General features: G+C 34.4%; 2 protein-coding genes and 1 pseudogene across 2 annotated transcripts; all 3 read left to right on the top strand.

Moving 5' to 3' along the window:
- Positions 1-17,375: 17,375 nt before the first annotated feature.
- LOC137837686 (dehydration-responsive element-binding protein 1E-like) lies at positions 17,376-18,383 on the top strand. The gene has a single exon (XM_068646787.1). The coding sequence runs from the start codon at positions 17,485-17,487 to the stop codon at positions 18,157-18,159; it is 675 nt and encodes a 224-aa protein (XP_068502888.1). The 5' UTR covers positions 17,376-17,484; the 3' UTR covers positions 18,160-18,383.
- Positions 18,384-22,666: 4,283 nt separating this feature from the next.
- Positions 22,667-24,295, top strand: LOC137838830 (uncharacterized). The gene has a single exon (XM_068648051.1). The coding sequence runs from the start codon at positions 22,667-22,669 to the stop codon at positions 24,293-24,295; it is 1,629 nt and encodes a 542-aa protein (XP_068504152.1).
- A 974-nt stretch (positions 24,296-25,269) lies between these two features.
- Positions 25,270-27,614, top strand: LOC137838831 (uncharacterized; annotated as a pseudogene).
- Positions 27,615-27,883: the final 269 nt, after the last annotated feature.

Below are 27,883 nucleotides of genomic sequence, written 5' to 3' on the forward strand. Positions count from 1 at the left end.
TTGTATAGAATTGATTAAAGTTTGAAATCTCAATGACTCCTCGTATTTTGACAGGGAGATCCTGTATGGGCCATAAGTTATGACACATGGAACTCTCTTGTGGGTCTTTCTCTAAATTTCTTTTTCATATTACCTTTCATGAACTTGGTACGTATCGTATTGCTCTTTGTACCTCAATGACAAATAATGTCTGAGTTGATTCCTTTGATTTTTAACTTTTCATAATGGATATTCTTTAATTGGGATGAATTTACAAGCATTACAATTACAGATGAGAATAACTGATGACCTTGTCATATTTAAATTTTTCCCATTATATTGGTCAATAAACTGTATTTTGGTCATTCTTTATATATAAACGAGAAGAAATCTGTTTGAAAAGATTCATTTTGTCTGAGTCATTTCATCCTTTTATATATGAAAATTTACGTTGGAAACCTTTATATTTGCCATGTAGTATGGATAATTCCCGAGGCTGTGACTTGCCTTGTATATTATGTGCCTCTAGGATACCCAACAGAAAACTATTGTATACAATCTTGTCTTGTATTTAGGTTCATGCAGAAGTGATTATTAATTACTTTATTCTATTTCTAGTTTTTCGAAGAGAAAAGAAAAGAAAAATGTCTTATAAATTGTGAATCATAAAGATTGTGGACACGAGCATGGCATAAAAGTTATGTGACCTATTACTTTGACATGACATAAACTTTGATATAATTCTTAACTTCAAATTATTTATTAATTATTTTAGGTACCAGATGTTGGAAATGGTGTTCTATCACCTAATCAAGTAATAAGATCAAGTGTTGGAAGCAAAACTGATTAAGAAAGATGGGAAAGCAAAACTGAAGATAAATCGATTAGGGATGAAATGTTGTAATATTATGAATGTTATGATGATATTTAAAAATATTTTTTGTGTTTTCTTTACTCTTGAACAATTATGTATCAACTTATTCTCTCAATGAATGAATGAAGTCATCTTTTGATTATAACTTTTTTTATTATTCTATTATTAATATTTATCAAATTTAATTATATTACGAAATTAGTTTATGTTATGAAATTTAATTGTGTATTGAAATTTAATTATAATATGAAATTAAATAATATTATGAAATCAAATTATAAAATAGAATTAAATAAATTATTATAAATATTAAAAATTAAATTAAATATTTAACATTCAAATTATGACCGTTATAAAGAGTATTATAAATGTCATACTATATTGTATTAAGTGGCGTTTATAACTGCCACAATTTACGTTGAAATTGGTTTACCAGTTTGAAAATTACGACATTTATAACTGACGTAAATTACACACTTAAAACCGCCACATTATACAATGCATTATATGGCGTCTGCTACAACGGTTCTCACTTGACCGCCACATTAAACTTTGTGGCGGCAAGAATGTTGGCGTTACGCGGTACCGCCACAGATGTAAAATGTGGCGGTTATAAAAGCCAGGTTATACGAAAATAACCATCACCACATACACGTTTTTTTGTAGTGTGCCTCTTAAGAATAAGCTTTACGTTTTCCTGATGGGGCAACGATAACCCTATTTCTCTCAGGCATAGTGGAAACTGTCGCAATGAAGATTTTAGGGGGAAAAGAAGAAATTTCATGCACTAAATTATTTTCAATCGAGAATGAGTCAGTACGACTCAAAGAATGTTTATCTTCAATGGGAACAATCTCCCTACTTACCAGAGAGCTGCCTCCATTGGAGGAATCAGAAAAAGAAAGAAAAGAATCCATTAGAAGCATACTTAGATGAAATAACTCAACGAAGTGCAAAAAAAACCTAGATGAAATGCTCGCACCAAATGAAAAGCACCAACAAAGAAGGCGTAAGAAGAAAGGGTTTCTATTATTTATAAGGCGAAGGTAGACAAAAATGTTTAACGCTTCGTCTTTTTTAAAGAACGAAACATCACGACTATAGGCTACAAAACCTCGTGTTGTCAAGGCAACGTGACAAGTTAAGTGAAATGTTAATTGTCTAAGTGACGTAATGCCTCAAAACCATTAAAACTCATCATTAGGTATAAATATCCTTCATTAACGCTTATAAGGATTTGTTAACTCCAAAATAAGTTATACCAAGCTCAACCCTATAAGCTTTATGAATACTCTCAAAGTTCAACCCAAAGGTAGTCGTCTTCACGACTTCAAGTTATTTTTCAAGATCAATTGAAAAATATGACCTAAGCTAAAATTTCAAACTAAATTCCGATCATCTTTCAAATTGGGTTGTCGAATGATGAGCATTTATTTATTCACACTTAATAACTTTAATAATAGATTATTGGACTATAATAATTAATAAATCCATTGTTTTAATTAATATTCATATAATTGGGTTTATTTTGACCTTAATTATTATTTTTGTTAATTTTTGTTTTTAGAGTAAATTGTCTGAAGGAAGCGTCTACCTATGTGAATGGGCCAAATATACAAAAGTCCAAGTTACTTCTTGAACCAAAATAGAAAACAAATTCTAAGGAGGAGAAAGAGAAAATAAATTCTACAATATCTCAAACAAAATTGGAAGAAAATATAAGAAATCTGGAAAGTTGGAGAGTTGGAAACGGTTAGCAAAATCTGAACTACAATATTTTTCCAAGATCATTGGAGCAGAAAAACCTATAAAAAAGACACAAGCCTCAAGGAGAAAATGGGAGCTTCATAGGGTTTCTTAGTTTCTTTTCTTCTTTGTAATTCTTTTGTTTTACCTCCACATGGAAGACTAAACTTTTTTGGTTGATTCTTTTATAATTCCCATTGAGTTTTGAGGTTTTGTTCAATAAAAGTTTCAATTTTTAATTCTCTATAGCATTTGTTTTAATAGTCTAATCTCCTGAAAAACTGGTTTTTGTGAGAGGTTGTTCTTGAACGCATGATTGAGAGTCTTCCTTATCTTAAACTCTGGTTTCTTAGTTAGTTCGCATTGTTCTAATTCATTTTTTGGGCGCATGATTCAAATGAGAGGAGATAAGCATTCCCATGGAGTATACACATGGAACAAAGAGGGTACTGATTAAACTAGTACACGCATGCTTTACTGGTGTGTTTCAGTTGAATCATATTGGTGCATGTTCAATCTGGTTTAGCTTTGTTGGAGGATCGAGAAAGGAATAATCTTTAAAAAACGTGTGAAGAATTCAATGGTGAAAGAACTTGGGATCAACCGCTTTTTAATTGCTATTTTAATCTTTTTATATTTTCTGCACAACAATCTTAACCCCTTTTTATCTTTATTGTTATTGCTAACTTTTCTTTCTTGCAGATAAATTCTAAACACTGATTTACTAATTTCACAATTGGATTCGTTGGGAGACGACTTGGGGTCATCTGACCACATCTATAATAATCTTTCTAGCATTAGATAGGTCTACGCTGGAATCATCTTAATTTGACAGCAAAACGACAATTATCATCGAGCTTGGGGGACTTGTGTATTGCTCAATACCAAAATATAATGAAAGTATATTACCTGCTTGTGAGAGTTGAGTAAAATCACCTACAAATTCGAATAATGCGCATTAACTTGAAAAATGATTTATTCTACAATAGATTAAGTCGTCCAAACTTGTATAGATATTAATATAGATTCAAAAATATGTAAATATAGCTTTATTTATGAAGTAACTGATCAAATATCAGTTTAAAATCTATTTATCAATAATAAAAACTAATTTAGATTCTAATAATTTTTTTAGTCTTTAAAATAATATCTAATTTATTCAATATAACAACTAATTATTTTTTATTTCTAAAATTAATTTCTATTTAATAATTTTTTATAATAATATTATTTTTAATAATTAAATATTTTTATATTTTTTTAAGTTCTTACAAACTTAAACATTAGAAAACGATTTTATGTGGGTAATTTATTGTTTCATCAATAAAGTTCAGAAACCATTAAAAACAATTAACTCGTCCAAAAAAATTGATTATTTATTTCCGACAATTAGCAGTTTTGATAAAAACAATAACAAATTAGAAAAATTTTCACAATACATTTTAAAACGAAAATATAATTCATTTTAAGATAAAATAAATAAATAAATAATTACAACTGATTTGAAAGAGAGTTAATGTAGAGAAAGAACCTAATTAATTAGTTCATGCTGAGTTGGACCCACGAAGATTTTGATTAAAGACTCCACGCGTTTACGCGGAAAGAAAAAATGTAGAAGGAAATATCCAATTCATATACTCTTTTCTGTTTTATTCTCACAATTCCATGCTTCTGACATTAAATTAAATAATAACTTATTGTAGATGATAGATAATAAGAAAAATCAATGGGCGGTTATTAACTGTCAACCGTGTTTCTAGAAGCAAGTTGTCACTTTGTCGGAAAAGAAAAAATGTTAGGCCAACCAGTGTTACAACGTGACACATGTCAAGCTTTAAAAACACCATCACACGTGTCAAACATAGAATACTAAGAGACCAAGATGGTGTTCTGTATTTTTGCTTAAATGATCTAAATCATATATGAAAGATATTTTCATTTTTTAGTAAATTAGTGTTTTATTTATTACATTTTTTTACTTAATGAAGTTTGTTTTCTGAGATTTAAATTTTTTATTTGGTATGAATTTAGAGAAATATGAGGCTTTAATTTTTTATTTTTTTTTTATTTTATGGTGTCACGTCACTACAAGAAAATTATGAAATATAAACCAAATTTTTAGATACCAAAATAATTAGTTACAATAGGAACTAAAATAGAGACATTTTAGAAACTAAAAAAAAATTAGTTTATAAATTAGTTTCTATTATTTTTTATTATTGTTAAATAGTTTCTAAATTGATATCTAATTAGCAACCAAGGTTTTTGCTACCAAATTTAGAAACTAAATAATTGGTAGTTAAAACCTTAGTTGCTAATTAGATACCAATTTAGAAACTATTTAACAATAATAGAACCTAATTTAGAAACCAATTTTTTTTTAGTTTCTAAAATGGTTTCTAATTTAGTTACTATTGCAACTAATTATTTTGATTTCTACAAATTGATTTTTATTTTATAATTTTCTTGTAGTGCATTTATTTGCAATAAATGTAATCAAAGATGTTTTAATAGGGTCAAGAAATTAAAGGTGAGTTTGATTGTGTTTTTCTTTACTTAATTTTAATTATTATTTTTTTTGCAATATACTTTTTAAAAATTTGAGTGTAGAAAATTGAATCAAGAAACAAACACAGAGAATAACATGATTTATTAATACAAAAACTAAAAAAGTCAAAACAACTTAGACATATTCTGAATTCTGGTTTTTAATATTGAAAAGGAGACATTGATTTCTAAAACATTTTTCGAAAGCTACTCTTAATAAATATTTGTTACTTTTTTTTGTTTAAAAAATTAGAGGGGAAATCATGAACACGAAACAGACACGGTTAAGAACTTATCCCATACTGTAAACACCCACACAAAAAGACTTGACAGATATTAATAATGTTAGGTTTGAGACAAGATTGACCAAACAAGTTTAACAAGATCTTAAAGGAGATAAATAAATAAATAAAAAAAGCACACAATAATTAACACGTTGGCTACTAAAAATCTTCTACAAGTAAATCTACTTCTAAAAATCTACTTATTACATTTCACAAATTTCTGTGGTTAAAATTATTTCTAAAAGGTTACCAACACATTATGAGAAAGGCCTTTCTTTGAGGAAGAGGTGTTTGCAGGTAAAAAACACCAATCCAAACATTTATAATATCATCATAGGAAGATAAAATTGTTAGAATCTGAATTTGAACCTAAATAATTAGTTTAGACAGAGGTTTTTATAAATTAAATATTGCATTTAATCACTTTTTTAGAAGCTTTTGTAGATAACAACTTTGAGTGTGTATTACATAGAGGTGTGAAGAATGAGTCATTTCACATATTCAAGTTGATTGTAGTACTTCAAAATTGAAGATGGAATAATGAGAAGTAAACTTTGAATTTTTTTAACTCCACAAAATTATTTATAAGATAAAATTTACCTTCTTTTATTTTTTTATATATAGGTTGAACTTTTGACAATAATGATAGATACAAGTTAGAAGTAAAGATAAAACAATATAAAAAGAATGAATCTATGTTTTTCCATAATATTACTCTATTGTATATTTTTTTAATCTAGAATTTTTTTAAGGTCGAAATTTATAAAATCTTAATTAACATTTAAAATTTAGAGTATTAAGAGTATGTAAATATTATATAGTATAAATTTATTCATTTTCCATAAAATGGACTAAATTATTTGTAACTTAATTCTCAACCAAAGCATCAATTGTTATAATAGTTTTAGAAGAATACTAATTAATTCGCTCCTAAAGCCAAATATGTTTGAGATAGCCTAAAATTTTGAATTTTAGTTGTTTTTCTTTTTGCAAAAAGTTATTTGAGAATATTAAATCTGTTTTAGAATATTTGCTTAAATTTGATGAGAAATATATAACTTATGATTTTTGTAAACAGTTTTTTTTTTCTTTTTACTTAAACATATTATCTTAAATTATCCTCCGCAAATTTCTCAACATTTTTTTTCCTCTTTCAACTTCATCCACACCCATTTTTTGTAATTTGCTATGCAAACCTTTGTTTTTTACTGTTTCCAAATGAAATTATCTTACTATATATATTTTTCGGAAAAAAATTACCTAAATAAAATCTAACTCCGGTTACAATCGATTACACAATAACCAACTATATATAATATAATTTATAATTAGCTATTAAATAAACTTTATAAGTAACCCAAAACACCATTAATATTTTTTTATCCTTTAAACACGCCCTTATACTTATAATTATTCTAGTAATAGTTAATTTTGACAGTTTACATGAAACCCTATCTTAAAACATGTTATTAATTAGTATTATTCTGAGGAAAAAGTCTTAAATAATGTTAGAATAGTGTTGAAGGTGATGTACGTATTTGGAAAGTAGTACTTTTTTATTTGGTAAGATATTAAGGCTTGGAAGTTAGGTGTGCATGAAGGGAACATAGCAGTAAAGAAAAAGAAACGCGCAATGCGTTGTAGGAATTGTAAGATGCACACCTGTACAGTAGTTGTCTTTCTTTTTCCCCAAAATCTATCACTTTCCATACGCGACTCCAGCTAAACCTTAACTTACTCTCATCTCATCTTATGCCATACAAAACAACCTCTTCTTATCAAATCTTTCTATCCACTCGCCCAACTTTCCTTCGCCTCCTATTCTAACACTATAAGAAAAATTATTAAATAAAAACAAATTTTAGAGATAAAAAATAATTAGTTGCTATAGTAATTAAATTAGATATTATTTTAAAGACTAAAACAATATTGGTTTCTAAACTAATTTCTATGATTGATAAATAATTTTTAAATTGTTATCTAATTAGTTACCAAGATTTTTGCTACCAAATTTAGAATCTAAATAATTGGTAGTTACAACCTTTGTGTAGCTAATTAGATACCAACTATTTATCAATAATAGAAACTAATTTAGAAACCAATAACTTTTGTAGTCTCTAAAATGGTCTCCAATTTAGTCACTATAGCAACTAATTATTTTTTTATCTAAAATTTGTTACTATTTAATGATTTTCTTGCAGTGACTTGAAATAATTTGTTTACTTTCCAATTGTTCATCACTGTTCATTATTTTTTCTTTCTCCTTGTTACATTCATATATCAATTAGTGTATTGTGTATTGTCTGACTATTCAAACTGAATTTGATCTGAATTTGATCTTATATTTACTTGGATGCAAGTGAATTTAGGCATGTGTTAGCATGTGTCCAAGATGACCCTCCTTCATTGAACAAAAGGGTGGCAACTTATTACTAACAAATTTTTTTATTAGCACCCATTACTAACAATTGAGTTGAGATGCAACTCACCATGATCAACAACTAACCACAAAGGTACCACATATAGTAAGCACGGACATAGATCTGAGAAGGTTTTTGTATATGGGTACTTCTATTAATTTTAGTTTTTATTAAGGAAATAATAATTATCAAATTATACACAATTATTGTATGCAATATATTGTATGATATTATGCGATATTGTACACAATATTATGTAATTAATTTAATAATTATAGAATCATGATTAGGTTGTAATTTGGAGAGATAAAGTCTCCATACACTTGTATATATTTGCTATACATTGAGTGATGTAAATACACACAAGAGAATAAGAAATATATCTTTTTCTTACATATCATTTTCTTATATGGTATTAGAGCACCGATCTTGGTGCTCTGACAGCCTCTCCATTTTTATCTCCTAAACAAGAGATCATGTCTAACAAAGAAGGCACTAGTAACGCCGCCAAGTCGGCTGCCATGGATCCAACCAATCCCTACTATGTTCATCATTCAGATCAACCAGGACACATGTTGGTGTCGACCAAATTGAACGGCGCCAATTATCAATCCTGGAAGAGAACAATGGTACATGCACTCACGGCGAAGAAGAAACTGGGATTTGTTGACGGTACCATAGAAATGCCGTCACAAGAAAAAGACCCATCCCAATTCGAATTGTGGAATCAATGTAATTCCATGATTCTTTCATGGTTAAGTCACTCCATCGAGGCAGAGATAGCCGCAGGGGTAATTCATGCGAAGACCGCCCGTCAAGTATGGGAAGATCTCCGCGACCAGTTCGGACAGAAGAATGCGCCAGCCATTTTTCAAATTCAGAAGGCAATAGCAACCATGTCCCAAGGTACGATGACAGTGGCTTCATACTACATCAAACTCAAAGCGCTGTGGGATGAACTCGAGCTATATCGTTCACCCATAGTTTGTAATCAGACAAAGGAGCACCAGCTCGAGAAGGAAGAAGATAAACTGATGCAATTCCTCATGGGGTTGAATGATTCGTTCAAAACAATCAGGTCCAATATTCTCATCATGAATCCTCTACCAAATGTCCGACAAGCATACTCACTGATTGTGCAAGAAGAGACACAACAACAGATGAATTCGGATCCTGGCGAGAATTTTTCAGTCGCGGCATTAGTACCGGGTCGATCTGCCAATTGGAAGCAATCAAAAGGTAAGACCTGTGAACACTGTAACAAACCAGGTCATACCATAGATGAATGTCGTACTTTGAAATTTCATTGCACATACTGTGATAAAAGAGGACACACGGAAGATAGGTGTCGCATAAAAAATGGGACGTGGAACTCCAATGGGCGCCATGGCCAGTAACAGCGAATCAAAAATAACCCCAAAAGCTCTCATTCATCAGCAACAAACATGGTAGATTCCTCTTCATTACCACATGACAGCAATGAGTCTGATATACAAGGGTTCACTGCCGAGCAAATTCATCAATTGGCAAAGGCTGTTTACTCGCTCAACAATAATGGTAAAAGTGAAGCGTTTATAAATGCTGCAGGTCTATTTGCTCATAACTCGTCTATTAATTCTGCTTTTACAAAACCATGGATTTTGGATAGCGGAGCAACCGATCACATTGCATCTGATTCACAATTTTTCACACACACTTCATCATCATTTATTTCAAATGTTAATCTGCCCACAGGCTCAACTGCGGCCATCTCATCTACAGGCACAATTAAATTCAATGACAATATCACTCTCAAAGATGTTCTTTGTGTTCCTTCTTTTAATTTAAATCTTATGTCTGTTAGTAAGATAACCAGTGCACTGAATTGTTGTGTCGTTCTTTTTCCACATGGTTGCATCTTGCAGGACTTGGCCACAGGGAGGATGATTGGCTCGGGTAAACAATACGCAGGCTTATACTACATGTCCCCTCTTCCAAACCAAGCCCACGCATCTCAAATTTCGACCGACCCTGATTTATGGCACAAGCGCCTCGGACATCCTTCTCCGGCGCGTCTACAACTTGCATCTTCATTACTACCTATCAATAAAAATCTCATTTCCATTCATAATAATTGTAGTGTTTGTCCCAAAGCCAAACATACAAGGCTACCTTTTCCTTTAAGCACAATAAAATCTCATTCTCCATTCAATTTATTGCATTGTGATATTTGGGGTCCTCATAAAACCCCAACTCATTTTGGAAAACGTTTTTTTCTCACTATAGCCGATGACTATACTAGATGTACTTGGCTATTTCTTATGAATCACAAATCTAAAACCCAACATCTCTTAGAGTCATTCATTACATTTGCACAAAATCAATTTCAGACATCTATTAAAACCATTCGCGTTGACAACGGATTGGAATTTATTTCAATGTATGATTTTTTTCTCAAAAAGGGTATTGAATGTCAACGCCCTTGCGTCTACACTCCTCAACAAAATGGAGTAGTAGAACGCAAACATAGACACGTTTTAAACACAGCACGAGCCCTCCTATTTCAGTCCAATTTACCATTAGAATTTTGGGGAGAATGCGTTTTAACCGCCACATATATCATTAATCGCTTGCCATCACCTTTACTAAAAAATAAATCACCTTTTGAGCTACTATATAGTCAACCACCTTCACTTTCTCACCTAAAAACTTTTGGTTGCCTGTGTTACGCAACTGTTGTTTCACCTAAGCAAAAATTTGATCCGCGCGCCCGAAAATGCATTTTCATTGGTTATCCTCACAGTCAAAAAGCATACAAATTATTTGATATAGATGCAGGTACTTTTTTTACAAGTCGGGATGTCACCTTCCATGAAAGTGTTTTCCCATTCTGTCAACACTCTCAGACGCAATCCTCGCATCCATTACCAGATATTTTGCCCGCCATTGACATTGACTTACCCACTCCTGTCCAACATTCCCTTGATCCACCATCTTCTCCTAGTGAACCTCCAGCAGATCAACCTTCTTCTCCCACGCCAGGAAGTCCTGCACCCATTACTGAACCTTCTCCAGCACCTATTACCGAACCTTCTCCAGCCAACCTTCCTGTTCGACGATCAAGTCGCACATCAACCCCACCTTCCTGGCTTCAAGACTACGTAACGGGATCCCAAGCCAATCATTCGACCACTGCCCAAGACCGACAGAATGGAACCAGGTATCCTATGCATCATTTTCTTTCTAATTCATGATTTTCTTCTACACATAGTGCATATCTTGCTAATATCACAGCCACCAAAGAACCTCACACTTATGCTCAAGCTATCCTTGATCCAAATTGGCAAAAAGCAATGGACGAAGAGCTTTCCGCCTTGCAGCTAAATCAAACGTGGACCTTGACACCGTTACCCGCTGGGCAGAAACCCATCGGATGCAAATGGGTCTATAAAATAAAGTACAACTCAGATGGTAGCGTCGACAGATATAAGGCGCGCCTTGTCGCAAAGGGTATACTCAGATTGAAGGTGTTGACTATTCTGAAACTTTTTCACCAACAGCAAAATTAACAACTTTGAGGTGCCTCCTCACCATTGCAGCAGCTAGAAATTGGTTTACTCACCAGCTGGATGTGCAAAATGCCTTCTTACATGGCACATTGCATGAAATTATTTACATGAACTTGCCACCTGGGCATCATCGACAGGGGGAGAACATTGTATGTCGACTCAACAAATCCCTTTATGGTCTCAAACAGGCATCCCGGACATGGTTTTCAACATTTTCTCATGTGATTAAATCTGCAGGATTTCAACAGTCCAAGACAGACTACTCTCTATTCACAAGACAGAATAACTCATCATTTACTGCTCTTTTAATTTATGTGGATGATATTCTCTTGACAGGAAATGATTTGACAGAAATTCAGCGTGTTAAAGACTGTCTTTTACAACAATTTCGCATTAAAGATCTTGGAGACTTAAAATATTTTCTAGGGATCGAATTTTCCCGTTCCAAAGCTGGAATTTACATGTCACAAAGAAAATATGCACTTGATATTTTGCAGGATACGAGACTCACAGGTGCTCGTCCAGACAAATTTCCAATGGAGCAAAACTTAAAACTCACACCAGACGGTGGAAAGTTGTTAAAGGATCCAGTCAAATACAGGCGACTTGTGGGACGACTGATATACCTCACGGTTACTCGGCCTGATATAGTATTTTCTGTTCGGACCCTAAGTCAATATATACAGGCTCCACGGAAACCTCATTGGGATGCTGCAATTCGAGTCCTAAAGTAATCACCGGGACAAGGATTGTTATTGCCCTCTGAGAACAATTTGACATTGACAGCTTATTGCGACTCAGACTGGGGAGGTTGTCAGACAACTCGGAGATCAGTATCTGGGTATTGTTATTTTCTTGGTCCCTCTATTATTTCATGGAAATCAAAAAAACAAACAAACGTGTCAAGATCCTCCGCGGAAGCAGAATACCGCGCGATGGCCAATACTTGTTTGGAGATAGTTTGGTTGCGATATCTGTTGCAGGATTTAAAGGTGTCATGTAACTTGCCAACTCAACTTTTCTGTGACAATCAAGCAGCATTACATATAGCAGCAAACCCAGTATTTCATGAACGCATAAAACACATTGAGATAGACTGTCATATTGTGCGAGAAAAATTACAAGCTGGGATAATCAGTCTTTCGTATGTACCGACACAGTATCAACTCGCAGATATTTTTACTCGGCAAGGAACAGTTTTTGACACTGCGACACAAGTTGGGGTTCATGATCTTCACCTACCAACTTGAGGGGGAGTATTAAGGAAATAATAATTATCAAATTATACACAATTATTGTATGCAATATATTGTATGATATTATGCAATATTATGCGATATTGTACACAATATTATGTAATTAATTTAATAATTATAGAATCATGATTAAGTTGTAATTTGGAGAGATAAAGTCTCCATACACTTGTATATATTTATTATACATTGAGTGATGTAAATACACACAAGAGAATAAGAAATATATCTTTTTCTTACATATCATTTTCTTATAGTTTTTTTATCGATAAAAAAATACATCGCACGACTTTATACCATATTAACTTAAGGTAAGAATCTCTATTTGGCATTATATTATTTAGAAAGACCCACTTTCCAAAAAAAAAAAGGTTTATATTAAGTGTTTTTACACCTATAAATAACTTAAATTGAAATGTAATTTGAATGCTTGGTTTGAGAACACTTTATTCTTAGTTGGAACATGTTTTGCACTCATAGGACAGGTAAAAGTAGTCTTGATTTGTAAGAAATTAATTTTAAAAAAATTATGGGTACATCATGCGAGGATCATGTTCAAGTTCTCAAAATAATGGTGTATATATGTCCAATTTGCAACAAATCATGAATGATAAATAACCTAAATTAGTAAGCAGATGAGGCATGAAGAAGTATTAGGACAACTCAACAAAGCAAGAGGAACTGTGTAGCTAGAATAAAGAGTTACAATGAGCACCTCAACAAGAAGAGTGCAAGAGGCATGACCTTAAAGTCCAAGTCACTCAACATGAGTTTCATATTTTTCTTTTTTGTCGAAGGTCATGAATGAACCAATTCCGGTTCATTATTTAGTCCATACGATTGACCAATTCATTGGCTATCAAGATCCAAAAGTCCACATTAAAAGTTTTTGGCCCAAATGTTGATTATTGGAGGAATAAATGGAGTAATTTGTAAGATGTTTGTTAGTATCTGATGACTATTTTATGGCAAGTGTACTGTGTCATAAGTAATAATTTATCCATAAAAACGAATACATATCGAACCCACAAGGAATAGTTGAATTTTCAAAATAAAATATTCACTAAATAGAAAACAATAATTAAATTTTGTTGGATGTTTGTTGTATGTGGCATTGCAAGAATTGTAAATAAAGTAAAGAGTTGGTTGATTGAATTGGAAAAAATGGAGTTGGGATTCATTCTTCTCACTCTTTTGTATTTTGAAAAACATAATAATGTTATATCTTTGATTGATATTGATGCTTGTATAAAGTTTATTCATATCGATTTCTCACATATAAAAATTATTAAGATAGTCTCCTAAATATCGATTCCTTACATATTTATAAAAAATTCTTGCTTATCCTTACGAGCAGATGTTGATAGCAATTAACATTTCAAATCTATTCATAACATTCAAAATATGTTAAGTATTACCATTTAGGTCAGATGCTTTGAAGTACTTTTCAATCAAATCTAAGGATCAAAATCATAATAAAACAAGTATTAAGAATAAAATGACAATATCAATCATCAATCAAAAACAAAATATTATATTTAAATATCACCTTAATACATAAGAGTTTGAACAGATTACTCTCAATCCCAAAGGTTAGAATTAGTCACTCATGTTGGTCATTACAAGCATGGAAAACAAGCAAGAAAAGAAGATTTAGGATGTTTTCTCCTTGATTGTTGTCTCCTCTAGTGTTTTCTATCACTTTCTGTTCTCCCAATGATATCTAGGGTTGTGTCTCATGCCTCATATTTAACCTAGTTGGGCTTGGGCCAAGTGACTTCTCTCGCCTGGGTGAGTGGATGAGAAAAAACTCAACTTCTGTGGAGGCAAGATTGGGCTCACTTTGGCAAGTTCCTCTGGAGTGTTTTTGGCTTAGGCGAGTTTGGGTAAGTGTTTAAGCGTTCCAACTTTCCTTTTTCATCTTGTATATTCTCATTTAGCCCTTTCATCTTCATCCTCTCCTAGAATCATGAAATTAACACAAGTTTAGTAATAAATTGTTCTTATTCATATTATAATTACAAAATATGTAAAAATGTTTGAATTAATAAATAGGTGTCAAATTATAATTATTTTATCAATAAATATCCATAAGTGATAGTTATCAGTATCTTAGCTGGCAGTGTTTCAACACACTGGAATAGTCAAGCTGTTTAGGGATTTTTCCAAAATGTTTGTCACTTAATTTGCGGCAATTAAATCAAAATTGCCTAAAGTTAGTGATATTTTTAATGTGAAAACAATATATTGTGGAGTTGTTAAGGAGTACTTGAGAAGATTTTGCAGTATGAATGATAAAGTTCAGCAGCCTAATGAGCTCGTCTTCGTGGAAGCCTTTGTGAAGGGACTCTGGGTGGATCCATTTGGAGAGTCATTGATTTAACAACTTGCAGAAAACATGGACAAGATGATATATATCACAAACAGCCTCCCTTATAAAGAGTGAACGAGTCATGGCGAGAAAAAAGACAGGAAGAGAAGTAAAACAATGGTGGCTCTTACAAAGCCCCACGTTGGGACTCTAACAGTGGTTAGAGACATTCAGATTCATGAACCTCATCCAATAACCAACACTATCATGTCCATGATGAAAGGCAAGTTAGTGCAAAACTTCATTCAACCCACCTGAATATATAAAGAGGTCAAATGTTAAAGGAGGTGCAGGTCACAAGGTTGTTAACATTCCTAAAGAGGCTCGAAAAACAGCTAGAGGCACATCGTGATGCATGGTGTGATTTCTATGGAGTCAAGGGGCACAATACTAACAAGTGTTATACCACAAATTCTTAAAATTTGGAAGATTATCAAAGAAGTGCGGCATGAACATTCTCAAAAAATTATGAATGTAACACTTTCGAAGATAGTACATAACAAAACTCCTATTATTACCTTTCAAATGATAACCTATGGGTGTAGTACTAGTTAAGGTTGATAGTATCGACTAAATTAAATACTATTTTATACATTAAAAATTATATGTATTTAAAGTAATTTTTAAATTAATATTTAATTAGTATTTAAGTAGTTATCAAAGTTTAATCTACTAATTTTATAATCTAAATTAGTTGGTAGTTAATCGATACCAATTTTGATATTAATTTATAAATTTTATTAATAATAAAAATTAATTTATATACCAATAAGTTTTTTAATCTCTAAAATAATATATAATTTAGTCAATATAATGACTAATTATTGTTTTATCTCTAAAATTATTTTTTATTTAATAATTTTTTTTGTAGTATCTTAAAGGAGGGTGTAAAACCTTTTGATGTGGTGTTAAAATTATCAAAAGATTAAGTAGAAGTTTGAAGTTCAGGGGTTATGGAGGATTTTCTACATCCACTCTACATTCAACAATATTATTATTTTACATATCATTTAATTTTACTGTATTATATTTTTATTCTAAAATTATCATATCAAGAATTATATATAAACTCTAAGAATTGCTTAAAGGGTTTCACCGTTAAAGAAGACGAATGTGAGACATATTTATGGTTTGGATAACGGGGTGTGGAGGGAATGAGGAGAGTGGTTCCGTGTCAATAGTAATTTCTCTCATTCTCCTCGTATGCAAAGATTTGAGGGAAAAATCACGTAAGATGGTGGTATTTTCTCGATTTTTTCTTGATTTTTTGTTTTGTCATCCATGTAATAATATATATAAATAATACTTTTTATTTTTATTATTTTTCATCATATTATTTCATACTTTGTTTTATATATTTTTCTTTATAAATAGATTTGTTGTACAACTCACTCTGCATATAACATTTTTTATTATAAAATATCTTTTAAAATATCTACATGATTATGTATCTACATACAATTTAAATCAATGAATAATTTTTTTTTTCAAAAATGTATAAATAAATATAACAATAAAATTTATATATACTTAGATAATATTATGTTTATAATTCTTTTCATTTTTGATAATATTAAGTAACTCGTATTTTTACGAAAATAATCATTAAATGTTAACGAAATAAATAAATTATTTATTGATATTGAAGATAATTTAAAATATTTTAATTAATTCAAATTTACACAAAAATATCTTATATTTTATTATTTAAATAATTTTAAATACAAAATAAATTTGTAAATTTATATTTTATATTTTTAAAAAAATTAAAAAACCTCACACAACTATCTCATCATTCACAAACTTCAATAAACATTTATTGCAAATCTATTTCTTACAAATCTAATATGACATATCTGAATCCATATACAATCAATTTCTTTGTATTTACCTCTCCGTCATCTATTCCCTCGACTCTTCAAACATCTCATCCCTAATCAAACAAAACCTAAGATTGTAAAAGCATAATTTTCCTATTTCATATTCACTTTATACTCAAATAAATTATTATTTTATTATAATATAATGTTTTATTAAAAAAAAAACAATGGTAGGATAGATATGATTTTGGAAAAATGGTTTTGGGAAGATAATATTGTATTGAAGAGTGTCACTGTTCCCTAATCTCACACAATATCCAACGACTCTGTCAAACAGACACATGTCAGATTAACTCCCACTTTTCTAACCTCACTGACTCACACTTTTTCTCGTCACTTTCCTCTTTCGCTTTCAGAGTCAGTCAAAACCCAATCACAGCTGTCTCCTCTCAAAACACTCAAAATCTCACTCTCACACTCCGTGTTGCCTCTTTCTCTCTCCAAACCAAACCCTTCATCTATATATGCTTCACCATAACCACCCAACACTCCTACTCAAACAGAACAACATCAAACACACACCCTTTACATCATTAAACTCACTACAACCAAAACCTTTTAACCTCCTCTTTCTAGTATACTATGTTTGGATTCTACCATGTTTCCTCTGAGCACTCAACTTCTTTGGATTCCTCATCGCCACCTTCGGAGACCTCTCGCCATGTGGCATTCTCCGACGAGGAGGTTCGGTTGGCAGTCAGGCATCCCAAGAAGAGGGCGGGCCGGAAGAAGTTCCGGGAGACGCGCCACCCTGTGTACCGCGGAGTGAGGAGGAGGAACTCAGACAAATGGGTTTGTGAGGTGAGGGAGCCAAACAAAAAGAGCAGGATTTGGCTAGGGACTTTTCCCACGCCGGAGATGGCGGCGCGGGCACACGATGTGGCGGCGATGGCTCTCAGGGGTCGGTATGCGTGTCTCAACTTTGCCGACTCGAGGTGGCGGCTACCAGCCCCTGCTAGTGCCAGCGCCAAAGATATACAAAAGGCGGCAGCAGAAGCTGCTGAAGCTTTCAGACCAGACCAAACTTTGGAAAACACTAACACAAGGCAAGAGTGCGTGGAGGCGGTGACGAAAACAACGATGGAACAAGGTGTGTTTTATATGGAGGAAGATCAAGAAGAGCAAGAGTTGGATATGCTTGAGTTGCTGAGGAACATGGTGTTCATGTCCCCATCACATTGCTTAGGGTATAAGTACGAAGATGCTGACCTGGGAGCTCAAGACACTGAGGTGTCACTATGGAGTTTCTCAATCTAATAACGTGTTTGGTTTGCTTTTTGTTGCAAGTTTAGGAGTGTGGAGTATCTGTACTGGTTTTTTTATTAGTACGGATACCAGTTATAGGTAGAAAGATTTAAAGGGACTAAGAGGATTTTCTTTTGTAACCCTTTTTGTCAAAGTATTATATGCATCAAATGCTTCCTTTCCCTTCAAGTTTATATATGTAAATTAAATAAAAGAAGAATCTGGTTTTTGTTAAAGTGGAATCTCAACGTGAGTAGAATGTGTTAAAGGTAAAACCTCAGATTCCACAGAACTGTAATGGCTGGACCTTAGTTGTTTTGCCAAGTGTAAGATGAGTCCATCAGCAAACTAGGACCACACTTTATCCTCATCCATTTTAAAAATGCAAGGTTAGCTTGAAAAAAGCAGATAAGAATGAGAACTCCTTGTCCTGAGTTGGATTGGGTCAATCTACTTAAATAGAAACTTGTAATAATCTCAACAGTTCTTCAAGGATTGAAGCATGTTGAAAAAATTGACCCCTGACCACGCAATAATGCCGCAATAATTGAAGAGAGACTCTTAGAAATAGAAAGTATGTTTTCAAACTTTCCTTCAGAAACCAAAATCCCTTTCTCTACCTTACAATATGAGCCACGTTGCCCACTTGAACACGGTTGTACCACGGTTTGAAGACCCGTTCCTTCTTAAAATAGCCAAAACCAAGTTACCAATATTGTGGCGTGTAAGTTTCCAATTTCTGAGAGATTCTAATGACTGGTCAACGTACGAGGAAGAAAACTTTACTCCTAACTTCCAAAATGGCTGATTGTGTGCCACCAGTATAGATATTTTTTTAGTATCTGTTCATACATAAACTTTTGAGTATGTTAATTAGATACAAAAAGTGAATACAAAAAGTTGCACATACTGTTAATTAGATAGCAGCAGGAATAGCTTTTAAAATAATTGTTTAACAAGTTCACTAACTTATCATACAAATAGTTCGTAATTAGATAAATGTTGTTCATGCACAGTATTTAGAACTTTTATCAATTAATTAGAAATCACTTTAAATATAAATTTTAAAATAATTATTATAAAAATACTTAAAGTCGTTCCCAGTGGTGTGTTTGCAATTAAGCATTACTTGAGTATTCGATTAATAAAATCCTATAAAAATGCAAAGGACATTGATGTATCATATACAGAACTATCATGATATCATGGATAAACAAGATAAACTTAATTACTTTCTTGACTTTACTTATGAGCTTCTGGATATGTTCTGTGGGGCTCCAGATAACCAACCAGAAAGGCTTTCATTTATAGGATGATCATCAATATCACATTACAAGTAAAAATAATGTTAAATGTGATGAAGTGAACTAGTGTCACACTATGATACCCTATGCATTAGTATGTTCCAAAACAGTTGAAAAATTGCTCAACAAAATAAGGGATGCATGAAGTGTGACAGTAATTTTGGGAAGCTTGTGAAACTTAGAGGATGCATTTGCTAGAGTTACAACTCTAGTTTATAGCTATGAATAATCTCAGCAACACCTGTGTTAGGCAGAGAGTAAAGCTGGTTTCCTAACAACATAAGTATCATTTTGGAATCAGAAAAGAATGTTGGATTGAATAACAATCGAATTAGTGGAGAAACTGGTTGAGATTTAACTGAAATAAGCTGCTAGTGCTTTTTGGAGTGAGGAAACATGTTTCAATATTAATTCAAATTTTGAGTAAGTTGAGATATAAAAAGTATACTGAGGAAGTTGAAATCAACTACCACTCCTTCCCCATACCTGTCATGTCTTTCTTTTGGTAGTGGCTGAGAGAATTCAGCACACACTTTCATTGTTCCAGCACTAAGTTCCAGCACTAACTTTAAAAATCAACAAATTAATCAGAAAGTGATACAAAGTATGATTATCCTTTTTTTCTTTGGGAAAATATTGTTTACATAAATATGTAACACCAAAAGCATGTTCAACAGAAGAGAATAATAAAAATAATGGGGAAAAAACTGCAGACCAATTTAACCTCCACAGGTGATGGATAGCTGCTTAAAATGTTTTGATTGGCTTCACTTTTGCAAAATCAATTCAAATTTTCGACATTGAAGTCAAGCCACATAGAATTGCTTCCTTCTTTTTATGGTGCCACTGTGATTACAGGTCCCTCGCCGCCAGACCAAATCAACCCTCTTGAATTCCCTTGGTTAAAAGGGGCTGCCACAACTCCTCCATGACAAATAGCATAAAGGGATGAAGCAACAACAGAACATTTTCAAGACAAAACCACAAAGTGTCTTGTGCAAATACCCTTTTAGAATCAAACATGGGATCATTACTAATAAAACAAGGTTTAACCACTTCAATAAATAGATCACCTGGAAAGCCTTGCTCTGACCTTCTCAGGTTACTACCCTCCACCCTCTTATGCAGACCTTCGATGGGATAATAACTTTTCCGAGAGACTTCAACATCTTTCGGCCATGTGCATCACAATCATGGGATTTAAATATATCTGCATAAGGTAATTAGTAGCACATCTGTTATAAGGTTATTGATCTGAAAATTCTTCGAGTTGCTTGAGTTATTCAATTCATAGTACATACACAATTAAAACTACTGTTAGAGATGTATCAGAAAGCCATTCATGCATCTTTATTTAATAGCGTAAGCCTTTAAGATAGTTCATTCATGATATATGTTAATTGTATTAAGAAAAAGAAAAACTAATTATGTATTTTCAACTAACAGCTTAAGCTTTTGAGATATCTAGTTCTTGATGAAACAAATGTCTACAACAGACAAGTGAGAAGAAAACCATCATCTTAACTTAAATCAATCACGAAGACCTACCCTCTCAAGCACGGAAACATTGTAGTTTGTAGCATATCAGTGTGCATGTTTCAAAAAGTTGCCCCCAAATGATCATCAGAAGATAGTTATGCTATGTAACCGGTTTTAGGCTATAATATAACAGGTTATATATAACTGATTTTGACTATAACGGAAACTGGCTGTGAAAAATAAGTTACTGTCATGATTATCAAATCTAACTTATGATATGGTTTTCTAAAGGGTACATCTCCACCCTGCTTCTTTCCTAAATATCACCATAAGAGTAACCTATGATAACACTGTTACAACTGTCTTCCTTTGTATTCTGTTTTGTGTTGTACTCCCACTATATAAGTTTCTATTTCTGAAACTTATGGTTATGAATGAACATTTTCTTTCCTTCTCTCTTCTCTTCTAACGTGGTATCAAGGGCTCTTTGAGTCTAACCATGGCTTCTACTTTTTCTTCTACAATCAACTCTGAACATTTTTCTTCTCCTTCCCCTTTTCTTCCCCACACCTTCAATACTCCCATATCAATCAAACTTTATGAAGATAACTTTCTGATTTGCCAGCAACAAGTTCTTGCCACGGTTAAAGCAATGAAACTTACCAAGTTCTTGGACAATCAAGATTACCCTCCCAAATATCTCTCCACAGAAGATGCGTTCGGTAACATACTCAATCCAGATTTTGCGCAGTATGAACAACAAGACCAGCTGCTTGTTGCATGGCTTCTGGCTTCCATGACCACTCCTCTGCTCATTAACATGGTTGGCCTCAACTGCTTTTCAAATATGGAATAAATTGCGTCTCTACTTTGCTACTCGAAATAAAGCCAAGATCAAAAATCAAGAACTTAATTGAATAAAGAACGTAGTTACACGTGGAACAAGCAGTTACAACTTTCGTTGAACAAGTCAGACACGTTTTCTAGAGCACTCTCTGGATCTCAGGAAACTACCAGGCACGACCCAGAGACCACTAAGCATGTCTCTAGCCATCAATTGCTTGGCCCAGATGGCCAAAGCCCAAGTCAACCTACAAAAGAAACTTCTGAAAGGGGAAAAAGGTACCCCCGCCGATCGGCTGAAGCACGCGAAGAGGAAGAGAGACTTGAAGAATAGGACAGCTAAGGATACGGTAATCATTGTGTATCGACGTGGACCAACATTGCTCAGTCCCTAATATCCATACAGGTACAATTGACGCCCACCGTGGGGCCGAGTGATCACTATTCCCAGACCTAAGGATTCCAACGAGTGAAGATGGTTTCAACAGCAAACAACACCAATAATGACAATGCAGCGGAAGAACATAGGATGATGCTCCAAACTCTCCAAGCCCAGATGCAGGAGTTGCTTCAAAAAGGAGGAGGAGAAGAAAAGACAGGAAGAAGAACGCCAGCGACATGCGGAAGAAATGACTCGGTTAAAAGAGCAAAAAGGTTGATGGAGAGACTCGAACAGTCTAAACGTGAAGGACATTCACGTGCACCTACTCCACCACCACATCAATCTGGGACAAGAGCAGTAGCCCAGACAGTGCCTCACACATCGCTCGTCCAACAAACCCACCAAAGTGTGAGGCAGGTAATCCCGAACAGGGTAGTAAACCCAAGGGGCCACCCGTTCACTTATGATATAATAGTCACTCCTCTCCCCCAACAAATGGAAAGGTCTAACCATGAACCTCTATGATGGTTCCACGGATCCGGACGAACACCTGAACATCTTCAGGACACAAATGACCCTCTACAGGATTGATCGGACGATGTGGTGCAAGGTCTTTCCTACATCGCTCAGGGAAGGCCCTCTCGGATGGTTTTCTGACCTTCCCCCTAATTCCATTGCCAGCTTTGACGCTTTGGAATTAAAATTCACTACACAGTATGCTACAAGTAGACCTCATCGGACGTCCTCCATGTCCCTTCTTAACGTAAAACAAGAAACAGGGGAATCCCTAAGAGCTTTTATGGACAGGTTTAGCAAAGTCTGTATGGACATACGCAATCTGAATTTAGATATAGCTATGCACCACTTGGTTTCGGCCATGCTACCCGGAAGATTCACAGAAAGCCTTATCAAACGGCCACCATACAATATGGACGAATTGAGGACAAGAGCGACAAAATTCATGCAAATCGAGGAGCACGTTGACTATCATCGGAAAACACATGTTGAGAACACAGACAGAAATAAGGGAATTTTTCCTCCCACAATATCGGCCGACCGAGACCGATATCGTCCCAATCGGGATCCCCGCTTCCATAGTTATACTCCGTTGGTCGTACCAAGAGGTAAAGTTTTGGATGAAGCGCTGCAGACTGGGCTAATCCCGGCACTGAAACAATCACATACTCCTCCCAATGCCGACACAGGTAAACGCTGTCAATACCATCGCAACTACGATCATACGACCAAGGGTTGCCAGGCATTAAAAGACAAAATAGAGGAACTTGTCCAGGCCGGTCACCTTCGCAAGTTTGTGAAGACAACCATAACTGCGCCCAGATCGCCCCAGGGCGACCTTGATCCCCGAGAACGTTCGGGACGAAGAGACGACCGAACTCGCGACGATCATCGTCGCTCAAACAGAAGGAAACGGAGTGAAAGTCTGGTCAGACGGACGAGACCTAAAAGCGAAAGTCCCGAACGTAGAAGTCGGACTAAGCAGAAAGTTCGGGCAGTTATCAATACAATTGTCGGACCAGTGTCACTCGGCACACCTCCTCAAGAGGTTAATTACATTGCAGGTGGTTTTACAGGTGGAGGATGTTCCAATTCGGCGAGGAAGAAGCACTTAAGGGCGATCCAATCCGTCCATTCGGCCTCTACACACCGCCGATCACACATATCGCCAATCACATTCACCGACGATGATTTCAAAGCAATTGATCTTGCTCAGGACGATCCCATGGTCATAACCGTGGAAATAGACAAGTTCACAATCGCCAAGGTCCTAGTGGACCAAGGTAGCTCGATCGACATCCTTTACTGGGAGACATTCAAGAAAATGCACATTTCGGAGGCAGAGATACAACCTTACAACGAACAGATAGTTGGATTTTCAGGAGAAAGGGTAGATACGAGAGGATTCATTTATTTATTCACTACGTTCGGCGATGACTACCTCAGCAAGACTATTAACGTACAATACCTGCTAGTCAACGCCAATACATTGTATAATATCTTGCTCGGTCATCCATCCATCAACAGGTTGAAAGCCATTGTTTCAACCCCTCACTTAGCCATGAAGTTCCCCTCGGTCAATGGAGATATAGCCACAGTGCATGTAGATCAGAAGATAGCGTGAGAATGCTATGTAGCTAGCTTGAAAGTAAAGCCAACCCGAAGGCTTTATACCACATCGACCGACCCATCCCCAGAGCGGAGAGATCGATCACCAGAAAGACATTCTAAAGGAAGAGGATCTAGAAGGCACTTAGTTGCTCTGGTCGACCTAGACCCCCGGCTGGATGACCCTCGGATGGAAGGAGGCATGGTAGTCAAAATCGCGAGTTGCATCGTAAGATCGTACGATTTTATGATGTATACTCATGGTGCCGATCTGCGATCACCAGAAAAATACGATTTCTACAGATCGTGTGGGATCGGCGTTGTAAATCGCAACTCGTGTGGAATCGTCGAGTTTCACGATACTGGAAATCGCCACAGGCAGCACTTCTGACATCATCGTTGCGGCGACACGGTAGCGTTTACAGTGTCGCGACGTGACGTAGTGCGGCACGGTAGCTGTGGTGTGGCAACAGCAGATAGGATAGTTTGGGATTAGGGTTTCTCTGTTTAAGATGGATGCAGCAGCATATATGGGCTCAATGAAATAAAAGTCCCAAATAACTAAAAAGAATCCACTTACCGCACAGTGAGAATCAGTTACTGCACAGTAAAATTTTTAATTTTTTACTAAAAAACGTTACAACTTCAACAGAATTAATTTTTAATTAATTATTAAGTCATGCAAACAGACTCTCGCTCTCCTCTCCCATTCCCTTTCAACTTCTCCATTGCAGTACCACCCTCCTCTATTTTTTCTCTACATAACCAAGTGCAGATTTTTTTCCTCTTTTTTTCTCACTCCTCTCCCCTTCCCTTTCAAGTTCCCAACTGCAGTCCTGCTCTCCTCTGTTTTTTCTACATAATCAAGTGCAGCTTCTTTTTCCTCTTTTTTTCTTACTACAACCAAGTGCAGTTTTGTTTTCTCTGTTTTTCTCACTGCAACCAAGTGCAGTTTTTTTTTCTTCTATTTTTTTTTCCACTGCAACCCAAACTGCAGTCCCAAATTCCCATCATTACAATGACTTCTATACCCGTGACAGTGACTCCCAAAAATGCTCCAGGAAATAGGAGTGATGTTGCTTGGAAGCATTGTATCTCAGTTGCTGGGGATACTAGACAACTTCAATGCAAATATTGTCAAAAGGTATTAATCGGGGGAGTTTATCGATTGAAGCATCACTTGGCCGGTACTCAAAAGGATGTTGGAGCATGCAAGGATGCTCCTGATGAAGTTAAAAAGGAGATGTGAGAAATTGTTGTTGGTTTGCAACAAAAATTAAATAAGAAATCAAGTTTTACTTTGAATGATGAGGAAATGGCAAAAGCTGGTGAGAAAAGAAAAAACAGTGAGGAAGAGTTCACTCAATCCAGCAATAGTCCCAGTGGCAGAAAATTTTTTAAGAATAGGCAAACTACCATCAACAACTTGTTTAAAAAAGTATTAGAGAGGAGGCATGTCAAGCAATTGCTAGGTTCTTTTATAACAATTATATACCTTTCAATGTGGCAAAGAGTGAAGAATTCACTGCTATGTTTGATTTGGTTTAAAGACATGGTCTTGGATTTAAACCTCCATCCTATCATGACATTAGAGTCAAATATTTGAAGGAGGAAGTTACAAATACATCACTTGCTCTACAGTCACATAGGGATGAATGGAAGAAAACGAGATGTACGATTATGACTGATGGTTGAACTGATAAGAAAAGAAGGACAATAATAAACTTCTTGGTGAACAGCCCAAAGGGAACCGTATTTCTAAAATCCATAGATGCATCTGCTATATCTAAAACAGCTGAGAAAGTTTTTTGAGATGATGGACAACATTGTTGAAGAGGTGGGGGAAGATAATGTCATTCAAGTTGTCACTGATAATGCAGCAAACTACAAAGCTGCTGGTCAAATGTTGATGACAAAGAGAAAAAAAGTTATTTTGGACACCTTGTGCTGCACATTGTATGGATTTAATGTTGGAGGATTATGAGAAGAAAATCTCAATCCATGAGGAGACCATTCCAAAAGGTAAAAAAATTACTACCTTTATTTATTCAAGATCTTCTCTAATATCTCTACTTCAACATTTCACAAAGGGAAGAGATTTGGTAAGACCGGGTATTACTCGGTTTGCTACATCTTTTTTTACATTAGGGTGCCTCCATGAGAATAAGGGAGCTTTAATCAGAATGTTTACTAGTGATGAATGGAAGTCTAGCAAATTTGCTAAAACAAATGATGGAAAAATAGTTGAAGAGGTGGTTTTAGACCAAAATTTTTGGAAGAATGTCATAATATGTTTGAAGGGAGCATTGCCTCTCATTGAAGTGCTTCGATTGGTTGATTCGGATCAAAAGCCAGCCATGGGTTTCATTTATGAAGCAATGGACCAAGCTAAAGAGAAGATACAAAAAGCTTTCAATGGTGTCAAAAAAAGGTATTTTATGTATTTGTTTGTTGAGATGGAGATTTTGAAATTCAAAAACAAAAAACTAACTCAATGTAATATATTTTGGTTAGCTATTTGCCTTTGTGGAACATCATTGATGAAAGGTGGGACAAGCAACTTCATAGGCCTTTGCATGCTGCAGGTTATTTTCTTTACCCTCAAATGCATTATCGTCCTGGATTTAAAGCAGATTTGGAGGTGAAGTGTGGTCTAATGGAATGCATAACTAGGATGGTGGAGGATGAGGATGAACAAACTCTCATTGATGTTCAAATTGATGATTTCAAAAAACGAGCAAAAAATTTTGGTTGTCCCATGGCTACTAGGTCAATCAATTTAAAGACTCCCGCAGATTGGTGGGAGTCTTATGGTGATGAATATCCAGAACTCCAAAAGTTTGCCATTCATGTATTGAGCTTGACATGTAGCTCTTCCGGATGTGAGCGTAACTGGAGATCCTTTGAGATGGTAAGTTAACTTAAAATATATCTCTAGAATATAATTAGTAGTCTACTACTAATCAACTAAATTAATTATAATATTTGTCTTTGCATTTGTTTAGGTCCACACAAAGAGAAGAAATAGGCTAAAGCAAAGCACAATGAATGATGTTGTTTTTGTTATGGCTAATTCAAAATTAGCTAAGAAGAAGCAAACAAGAAAACCAACTCAAATTAATATTGATGATTATTCATCCGATGACGAGTGGATTATGGAAGATGAGCATGAGCATAATGAAACATTTGATTTGGATGAAAACTTGGTTCCTATTGAAGTAGAAGAGGATGAATCTTTACATAGTCATCACTTAGACATGACTGATTTGAATGATGAAGGAGATGGAAATCATGAAGCTGAATATGAATTTAACTTACAAGATTATTTGGTTTAGATAGACTATTATTTTCTCAATATTTTGTTACTAATAAATGGTTACACCTAATTATGTACTCTTTTATATATTATGAGGTTCAATTATGAATTCCATAAAATTTGTAGGATCTTACGATCTGTGTTACGATCTTACGTTTTACGATTCATGCTTATCTTTCCAATCCTAAGTAAGATCTCGATTTTGACTACCTTGGAAGCAGGGGAAGATCTTCAACTCATATTCCTCCGCGATAAAGACCGCAAAACGAACATGGGAACGTCTCTCAA

The sequence above is a fragment of the Phaseolus vulgaris genome, chromosome 4, assembly GCF_000499845.2.
Source record: "Phaseolus vulgaris cultivar G19833 chromosome 4, P. vulgaris v2.0, whole genome shotgun sequence".
In the NCBI taxonomy this organism is placed as follows: domain Eukaryota; kingdom Viridiplantae; phylum Streptophyta; class Magnoliopsida; order Fabales; family Fabaceae; genus Phaseolus; species Phaseolus vulgaris.

Bases quoted from the DNA above. Each gene is read 5' to 3' on its own strand.
- LOC137837686 (XM_068646787.1), top strand. From the start codon at position 17,485: ATGTTTGGATTCTACCATGTTTCCTCTGAGCACTCAACTTCTTTGGAT.
- LOC137838830 (XM_068648051.1), top strand. From the start codon at position 22,667: ATGAACCTCTATGATGGTTCCACGGATCCGGACGAACACCTGAACATC.